General features: G+C 58.6%; 1 protein-coding gene across 3 annotated transcripts in view; it reads right to left on the bottom strand.

Annotated features, from left to right (window-relative positions):
• Positions 1 to 1,036: 1,036 nt before the first annotated feature.
• The window catches only part of PLEKHA7 (pleckstrin homology domain containing A7), a 251,647-nt gene continuing 243,385 nt past the window's right edge, over positions 1,037 to 9,298 (bottom strand). Inside the window, exons 26-29 of one of the 3 annotated variants that reach the window (XM_056115859.1) lie at positions 8,227 to 8,385; positions 4,648 to 4,781; positions 3,947 to 4,089; positions 1,037 to 1,446 (exon numbers count right to left, since the gene is read on the bottom strand). In XM_056115859.1, coding sequence (XP_055971834.1) covers positions 1,424 to 1,446; positions 3,947 to 4,089; positions 4,648 to 4,781; positions 8,227 to 8,385 — 459 coding nt within the window. In that variant the 3' untranslated portion in view covers positions 1,037 to 1,423. Of the gene's footprint in view, positions 1,447 to 3,015; positions 3,106 to 3,946; positions 4,090 to 4,647; positions 4,782 to 8,226; positions 8,386 to 9,298 lie in introns of those variants that run through there. The other 2 variants (XM_056115860.1, XM_056115861.1) reach the window with 2 other exon arrangements.

The following is a 9,298-nucleotide window of genomic DNA, read 5'->3' as shown; positions in this document are numbered from 1 at the left end:
CACAACCCTCTTCCCTCCACCCCTCAAAGCCAATCAGAAGTCAAGGAAAAATGCCATCATGAGAAACACAGGTGAACACAGGCAGACTCAAGATCTAACAATGGGAATTTTCGAGAGAACTGGAAAAGCAAACTCACACAGGCCCCTCGTGAGACCACAGCCATCAGGAAGCAGATTAGGTTGATACTTTAATCTGTACATCATTTTTTTTTTTGCAAACCATTACATTTTTATTTAAATTAATTTTTTTCTTGCAAAATATTCATTTTTCCCCCCAACAAAATCTTATAAAGGCAAAAATAAAATCTTATTTTGGCAAATGTCACAAAGTTGATACTGGCAGCATATGGAGTTAGTTAAAAATAGACAGCAACTTCTAAATATAGTCAAGACTCTCTGACCACACGCAAAGACAAAGTTTCATTGAAAGTGGGGCCCCGCCCAATCTTTTTTTTTTCTTGTCTTTCCCTTGGAAGCGTCATCCCCAGTCAGTAGACACTCAGGAGCTCGGGATGGTGCTGCTGCTGCCTCGGCTTGGCAGCCCTCAGGGCACCTCGGGCTGGAGCTCATGGCCGGGCGTTCACACGGTGGGCATCTCCCACCTGCCTCCTCCACTGCACCTGTGTCCTGGGGGGCAGATGGGGGTCCCCAGGATTGGCAGCTGGAGTCCTTGGATCCTTCTCCCAACCTGGCTGGCCACTGGGAAATTTCAGGGAGAAGCCACCCGGAGTGGAGTTTATTGCTTAAAGATACAATAAAAGGTGCTTCCTCACCTTTTCTGTTTCAAGGAATATTTTAAGAATTAAAGCCAACTGCTTCCTCCTTGACGAGGAGAGCCCTTTGCTGAGAGGAGCAGGTTGGGGCATCAAAGTTCTGGAGCTGAAGGCAGCCCCTCAACCCAGCCCCTTGTCCCATGGCACAGGATCTCCCTGCACCACGCCACCAACTGCAGCCAGAGACTGATGCCTGAAGCTGGTGGGGGGCGGGGAGGGATGGACGGGGTCCCCCAGGCTGGTGCCCAACCCTGCCTGCCCACCCGCCCGTCGGGGCACACTATCCAACCCCGATGGTGGGTCCCTCTCCTCCCCTTCCCTACCTGCCACCCAAAGGGTCCCTGAATCCGGATGTGTGGCTCCCCATGCCCGCATCCTTCCCAGCCACTCAGCCCTTGAGGTCAACGTGATAAAATAGATTCTGATTTCTAAAATACAGTGTCAGTATTTTACAGCATGTATCAAAAGTGCCTTGGTCATAGGTAAAAAGGAATCTGCACTAAAACAAGTCTTTCTTTTTCCCACGGGGGGGGGAGTAAGGGGAGGGGGCATTGTGTCGGGACGTGGCCCCTCTGGCGAGGACCCTGCGGCTGGCAGCCTGCTCTGTCTCCTCTGCACCCCGGCTTCGGCTGTCTCCTCGGCACACGGGCTCACGGGTCAGTGGTTGCCTGGGCTGGCAAAGAGCAGAGGGACAATGAGAGGCGGTAGAGGCTTGCCCACCCGGGGGGGCGGGGCAGGCGACGGGCACACACACGGGCACAGGTGTACGCAGGGAGGTGCGGGCTGGCGGCTGAGTAGCAGAGCAGGGGGCAGGGGCAAGGCGGCCGCTGCGGGGGGCACCCTCGGCTTGCGGGGGACTTCATGGGCATTGGGCTCCAGCCTGCCTCCACTCCTCCCACTTCTAGAAAATTCTCCCCCCCCCCAGCCCCTCCTGGACCCTTAGCTTGGGTCCTTGCTCTGACAGCACCCAAGGCTTGAGCAAAGCGGATCCTGGGGTCGTCTCTCCGCCTTTGTGGGGCGCTCACAGCCATCTAGGGAGGTTGAGGGCAGCGAGCCCGGCTGGGACAGAGAGGGCCTCTCACAGTCACGCAGGGCGGGACGCACTAAGCTCTCCCTCTGCTGGTCACCAGCTCAGGCCGTGGGGACAGACTGATCCCCCGGGGCCCCTGCCCGAGCATTTTCCTGAACTTCTGGCCCTCCAGGGCTTACTGGCTCTTTTCCTCTTCCTGGATCTTCTGGCTCTGGGTGCCGCAGGACAGACTCTGTTGAGTGCTCACACCCAAGTGCTCATGCAAAGGCCTTGAGTGCCCAGGGCAGGGCCCGGAGGAGTCCAAAGGGGCAGGCACATGGATCCAGGCTCGGCTGACACACCCTAGAGGTTTGGTGCCCAGTTCTGACATGGATAGCCACAACCCTCCTCCCCGCCCGAGGTCTTGGAGTTTGGTTTCCTCGTCTGTGAAAAGGGGGTGAGGATCCCCTGGAGAGGCCTGTTGGACCCCCAGGAAATGCTAGTGCATTGCAGGCAAACAAGGGGCGCCCCTGAGGCCAACAGGGCCTCCGTGAGGCGCACTAGGAGACAGTCGGTGGGAACTGGGGGGCAGCTTGATTCCTGCTCTGACTCTCCCATTCCAGGGGAGCAACTGGACTTGGCAGCAACCAGCCAGGGACCCGCAGGGCTCTCATCTCTGAGCTCCCCCACCTCTGGGTACCCCCACAGCACCCCTCACCCCCCACCTCAGTGACAGTCCCCAGGGCCGTCCCAGTCCTGGCTCTGACACCTCTTCCGTGTGACGTGGAGGGAACTCTCCATTCCCGCCTGGTGCCTCAGTTTCTGCAGCTGTGTGTGGGACCGAGACATCCCCGGACTTTGGTTCCTTCACTTCCTGAACCCAAGTGCTCTGAGCTGAGACCTGGCCCTTCCTGTGCTCCCTCCCGCTGCTGGGCCAGCCCTGCGTGGCTCTCTGGGGCCGGGGAAGTTACGCAGACTGGAGGGTCCGAGTCTCTGTGATTCCAGGGGGACCCTGGACTACCACGCCCCCCCAGCCAAACCCCTGCACCCCTTCTCTATTAGGCCCGAGCCCCTGAGACCGAGCTCCTGCCTGCTCCCTTCCAGGGGTGGGGGTGGGGGCCCAGCGGCCGCTTTGCCCAGGAAGGAAGCGTCAGCGGGGGGCGGCACTGCAATGGGTGGGGGGTCATGCTCGGCACTAGGGGGCCACGCCAGGCAGAGCTCTTACTTGCAGGTGTTAGACAAAGGTGTAGTGAAGTCCGTTGCTTAAAGGGGGGTAGGGCGGCACCGTCCTGGAGGACAGGGCGGCTTTAGGCAGCTGCTTCGCTGGATGGACACAGGGACCAAGAGCGTTAGGCCCCGCGGCCGCGCCTGCAGCAGTGCCAGGGCCGGGAGGGAGGTGCCGCCACGAGGGGCTGGGGGACCCAGTCACCAAGGGCGGGCTGAGGGCCCGCGTGTCCCAGGCCGGTCTCCGGTGCGAACGGGAGTGGGGAGACCCCGCGGCTGCCCTCGTGCGGGTGTGGGGGGACGTGGGGGGCTGCCGAGGAAGAGGGAGCGTCCGTACAGAGCAAGCACAGGCCGGAGAGGAGGAGGCGCGTGAGGGTGGGGAGCAGCCCTGCCGGGACCCCCCACCTGGTAGGGAGGGGAGAGGGAGCCCCCATCACCAGGAGGAGGTCAGTGTGTGTGTGTGTGTGTGTGTGTGTGTGTGTGCACGCGCAAGGGCTGCCCAAAGTTGCCCAGAACACCGCGCAGGCGCGAGGCTGGGGGAGGTGGGGGGAAGGGCAGACTCCCGTGAGACCCCAGCCCCGTCCTCACGCATCCAGAGATGAGAGGCAGCTGGAGTCCCTGCACCAGGTTCCCCCGGGGGGCTCCACCCTGGGCTCTCTAGGCCCTGGGGTCAGACCCTATGGGAGGCCGAGAGCAGCTGCGGCCCAGGGAAGGCTCTGCCTCAGGGAGGCCCGACCTCTACCCCTCCCGGACCCCCAGCACTGGCCAGCCTGAGGAGGAGGCTGGGGACTTTGATCCGGGGACCTAAGCAAAGGGGGGACCCAGGGTCTCGCCCAGTTCCCGTTTCCTGCCCCTTTCCCGGGCACCCGCTGGCTCCCTCTGCCACCCCGTCCAGGACCGAAGGGCCCCGGGCCTCCCCACCCCACGCCGCGCCGCTTACCTGCCACCTGCTTGCTGCGCTGCGAGGCCTCGGAGGCCAGCGCGTAGGAGATGTTGATGATGCGCTCCTGCTCCTGCAGCTGCGAGCCCACGTCCGTCAAGCTGCTGCGGTCCTGGGCGGCCGCGGGCTGCAGGCTGCCCACGCTGCAGGGAGAGCCAGAGCGGGGCTGGGCACGCTCCCCGGGGAGGAGGAGGAGGACCCCGCTGCCCCTAACCACTGCCGGGTGGGCCTGACCTGCCCCTAGCCACTGCTGGGTGGGCCTGAACTGGCCCCTAACGACGGCCAGGTGGGCCCGACTTGCCCCCTAACGACGGCCAGGTGGGCCCCCTCTCGAACTCAGCTGACTTCAAGAGCGCAGCTTGTGCCAGGGGTGGTCTACATCCCTATCACTCCCGAGGGGCCGAGGGGTGCAGAAAGGCCCAGCCGACAGCCAGAGAGCCCGGTGGAGGCCTGTGCCCCCCTTTCCCCACTCCCAGCCCACCCCCTACGGGCTTCTCTCCGACTGTGATCATGCCCCTCTCCCCCACTGGCCCCCAAGAATGCCGTGGGGCTTCCAGGCTGAGCTGCCGACCATAGGCGGGTGGGTACCAGCCTGCCCTTCCCAGGGGCAGAGCAGAGCTGAGATGGGGGGGGGGGCGGGGAACAGTCTGCCCTGGACCCTGTCCCTTCCCGCACCCCTGGGGAGGCCTGCGCCAACCCACCTGGACCGGGCCAGGATGTTGCGGATCTTCTCAGCTTTCCGGTACCGCGCCTGCAGCTCCTCCAGGCTGAGCGGCTCCTCGGGGTCCAGGTCCACATAGCGCTCAGGGATGGGGACCTTCTCGGGCTTGGACAGCTGCGCAGGGGAGAGGGCGGTACGGGTGGGGATCAGAGGCGTGTGGGGAAAAGGGCAGGGGGATGCTGCCCCCGTACCAACCCCTTTCACAGGGGGTTGCAGACAGGCGCCAACAGCCAAGGGACTGGCTCAGCCACGACCCGGTGACTCCAAAGTCCCTTCCGTCCTGCCCCTCCCCAGCTGTATCCCACAGCAGAGCAGGCAGGGGCTGCTATGGGGTCGGACCTCACCCTGACCCCTCTCAGGCAGCCCCCAGAGCAACGGTTTGGGCTGGGGACGCCTCCAAGCACAGAGGCTCCTGGTGGTCCTTCGGGTAGCCGTGCCCCCCTCCCCACCAGAAACCACAACTTTTCCGGCTCTGGGACCCCCAGGCTTGCCGAAGTCTCCTGGGTCAGGGAGGGTGAACCCCAAATAGAGAACTGCCGAGAACTTGCTTCCCTCTGCCCCACGGGCTTCCTGGCCTCCCCCCTTCCCTCCAGAAGCTTCCCTGATTCGCCCCCTCCTGCCCCTGCTGCCTCTCCACGGCCCAGTCCCCCTGGGATGGCGGGCGGTTGAGGGAAGGCTTTCTGGCAGGAGGAGGCTGGCTCAGTGCCTCCGCTGCTCCCTGCTAGGCGCCTGCCTGGCTCAGTGAAACCTCCTTGCCCGAGCTAAGGATGCCAAAGGCAACTCGTCCTTCCTAAACCATGACAGCTCTTTCAAATGGCTCAGCTGGGGCCAGAGGTACAGTGCACCTGTCTTGCACAAGGCTAACCGCAAACAATCCCTGGTAAGAGGGATCCCCAAGCACCACCGAGTATGACCCCACACCCCACTCCCTCGCCCCCCAAAATAGGGGGACAACTAGTAGGGGTAGTGGTGGTGGGGTTCAGTCACTGTACAAAAACAACTGTAATTGAACCGTACTGCAACCATGTTACCTAACCTACAATGAAAATAGAAAACTAGGGGCTTGAGAGAGAGCAAAGCAGGCAAGGCGCTTTCCTTTGCATGTGACTGATCCAGGTTCAATCCCCCGTATCCCATATGGCCCCTGGGGACCATCAGGAGAAATCCCTGAGCAATGTCAGGTATGGCCCCCAAACAAACAAAAAGGAACAAAAAAAAAAAAGGAAGAAGAAAAGAAGAAGAAGAAAAAAAAGCAGTTTTAAATGGGATTAGGTTGGAGGGATCGCTTAGGATGGGAGATGTGTGCTGTAACTGGATAAAGGCCCAAACACAAACATGATGATCTCTCATTATCTGTAATCTATATTGCAAACCATAATACCCATAAGGAGAGAGAGAGAGAGAGAGAGAGAGAGAGAGAGAGAGAGAGAGATAGAGAGAGAGAGAGGGAAACTGTCTGCCATAGAGGCAGGGGGAGTGGAGGGGCAATGGGGGGGATACTGGGGACATTGGTGGTGGAAAATGTACACTGGTGGAGGGATGGGTGTTTGATCATTGTATGACTGGAACTTAAACATGAAAGTTCTGGGGCTGGAGTGATAGCACAGTGGGTAGGGCATTTGCCTTGCACATGGCCAACCTGGGTTTGATTCCCAGCATCCCATATGGTCCCCTGAGCACCGCCAGGAGTAATTCCTGAGTGCAGAGCCAGGAGTAACCCCTGTGCATTGCCGGATGTGACCCAAAAAGCAAAAAAAAAAAAAAAGAAAGTTTTGTAACTGTAGCTCATGGTGATTCAATAAAAAATAAAAATAATTAAAAAATAAAAACATGAAACTTAAAAAAAATAAAATAGAAAAATAGAAAAAACAAAAAAAGACAAAAGCCACACCTAAACAAGAGTTAAAATTGATGATAGTGAAGCTCAAATATTAAAATAAGTAAGTACAAAAATAATTTTAGTGTGAAAATTATTATATCTGATCATGTGGTTGTTAAAAGTCTTGTCTAAGAATTTATTAAATTTTTATTGCCAAAAACAAGTGAGATTAGGGGCTGGAGTGCTAATACAGTGAATAGGGGGGTTTGCCTTGTACACAGCTGACCCAGGTTCGATTCCTGGTACCCCATATGGTCTCCCAAGACTCTCCAGGGGTGATCTCTGAGCTTGGAGCCCTGAGCACTGCCAGGTTTGGTCCAAAAAAAAACAAAACCAAAAAAAAAAAAGAAACAGGGTCAACTGAGGTTTCTAAAAAGCTTCATCTAATCCCGGCACAGGTCTGGAATAGAATTTAACCCCACTGCAATGCCCTTTCACTCGCAGGGAGAACGGCAAGAACCAGCTCTTCTCTGTTACCTCCCAGAAAAGCAGATCCGGGGAAGGAAGTGGAGGGCATTGTCGCGGGAGGGATTTAGGTTAGAGATAAGGAAGGACTGTCCCCCTGACTGCCAGACAACCGGGACAGGGAGACACACTTCCATTGTGGAGGGAAAGGTCTGAGCACAGGGGACTGGCCTCGTTAGTGCCCCAGCCCGAGTTAGCCCAGGTCTTGGAGACTCTGAGGGCACCCCCGAACCCCCGACCCTCAGAAATAAATATATTCTCCATATCATCAGGCCTGGGGGTGGGGTGGGGGAAGGGGTCCGGGTCCTTCTGCTCACATCTGCAGGACACTTGGGACCTTACTCGTCTTTACTCACAAATATCTAGAGTCTGCAAGCAGGCCACGTGCACAAAGCAGGACCAGATGGCCCGAGACGGCCATACAGTGCTTACAAACGGCTCCACCTGAAGCCTCTGTACCCGTCACCCCCTTGAGCGCCCTTGAGCAGATGCTGCTGTCCAGTTGGGCCTGTCCAGTCGTGCTGCATTTGCACCACCAGAGGGCGCCAGAAGAATTGCGATCAGAAACTGCTCTCTGCTCTGGCTGGATTTTTTTTTTTTCTTTTTGGGTCATACTCGGCAATGCATGGGGGTTACTCCTGGCTCTGCACTCAAGAATCACTCCTGGTGCTCAGGAGACCATATGGGATGCTGGGAATCGAACCCAGGTCGGCCGCGTGCAAGGCAAATGTCCTACCCTCTGGCTGGAACTTGTACCTTTCTGCCCTTCCCCAAATCCCGCTCCCCGCCCCCCCCACCCCCCCGCCCAGTCTCCCAGGGCATGCTTCCCAACAAAGCAGCCATCAACCCCACTCAATGCCTCCTCTGTGCGAGGTCCTGGACTTTCCCGACCACTGCTCATGCTCTTGGCAACATGCGGACTCACTGAGGCCTCAGCACAACCCTCCTCATCCCAGCAAACGAGACACAGAGAAGTGAAATGACTCAGGGGGGAGGAGGAGGAGGAGGAGGAGGAGGAGAGAGAGAGAGAGAGAGAGAGAGAGAGAGAGAGAGAGAGAGAGAAGCCTCCATCACGGACCCCATCCATACCTTCCCTGTTCAGGACATCCCCAGAGCATGGACCAGAAGGGGTTGATCAGACCAGGAGGCCCCCACAGCCCCCATGGCCTGGCCTCCCTGGGAGCAGGGCAGTGGAGAGACCTCAGCTGCCCTCACCTCTCTGCTGATGTCCAGGTCATAGTCCTGCGGCTCCAGGTCCAGCTCGGTGACGGGGACAGCGCGCACCTTCAGCCAGCCGTTCTCCTCCTGCTCCTTCCTGTCCCCTGGCACGGCCCGTTCCAGCAGCTGCAAGTCGAAGTCCTGCTCACGTTTCCACTGGCAACAGAGCAAGAGGGTGAGAGGCATCACTTTCTGAGCCAGTGGGACCCCACTGTCCCCTTGGGTGGTCATGCAGGGCTGGGCAGGGGCGGGGCTTTGGAAGGCTTCTCTGATGTGTCTCCCCAGCTCTAAAGCAAGGCGACCGGGAAAATGAAGGGCAGCGGGTGGCTTCATGGTGGAGCACTTGCCTTGCACGTGTGACGCCCCTGGGTTATCCCCGGCTCCCTGTGTCACCAAGAGCAAAACCCAGGCAGTCAAGGCGGAGCTCTGTGTGTGAGGGGCTCTAGGCCTTGTCAGGCTCCTCCCTGAGTCCTCGACTTCCACCTGGAAGTTTCTCCATGTGGCCCCAGAGCTGAGTCACTGAGTCACCACCCCCAGCAGTGCTCAGGGCTTACTCCTAGCTCTGTGCTCAAGGCTCTCTCCTGGAGGGGCTCGGGAGACCATCAGAGGGGTTGGGGGTCAACCCCAGTTGGCTGCTTGCATGTCAAGTACCTTCCCTGTTGTCCTATCACTCTGGTACACAACGTTAGACTCACATTGGCCTCCAGACCTATAAAAGGCTCCCAGGAGCAGGATGGTGAACCCTCTCCCCCCACCACACCTCCCCCCATCCCCCACACACAAGACAGAGCCCGGGCAGTGACCCTTAGAAGGGATTGCCCCCTTTGCAGGCCTCCTCCATATGTACCAGCTCAGAAATACTGAAAAACTAACAAGCCCCAGGGCTGGAGCGATAGCACAATGGGTAGGACGTTTGCCTTGCACGCGGCCAACCCCAGTTCAATCCTCAGCATCCCATATGGTCCCCCAAGCACCACCAGGAGTAATTCCTGAGTGCAGAGCCAGGAGTAACCCTGAGCATCACTGGGTGTGACCCAAAAAGCAAACCAAAACTAACAAGCTCCTTGAG

The sequence above is a fragment of the Sorex fumeus genome, unplaced genomic scaffold, assembly GCF_029834395.1.
Source record: "Sorex fumeus unplaced genomic scaffold, SorFum_2.1 ptg000030l, whole genome shotgun sequence".
Lineage (NCBI taxonomy): Eukaryota > Metazoa > Chordata > Mammalia > Eulipotyphla > Soricidae > Sorex > Sorex fumeus.
Note: the sequence above shows the minus strand (reverse complement) of the source record. Positions and strands in the feature narration are given on the sequence as shown.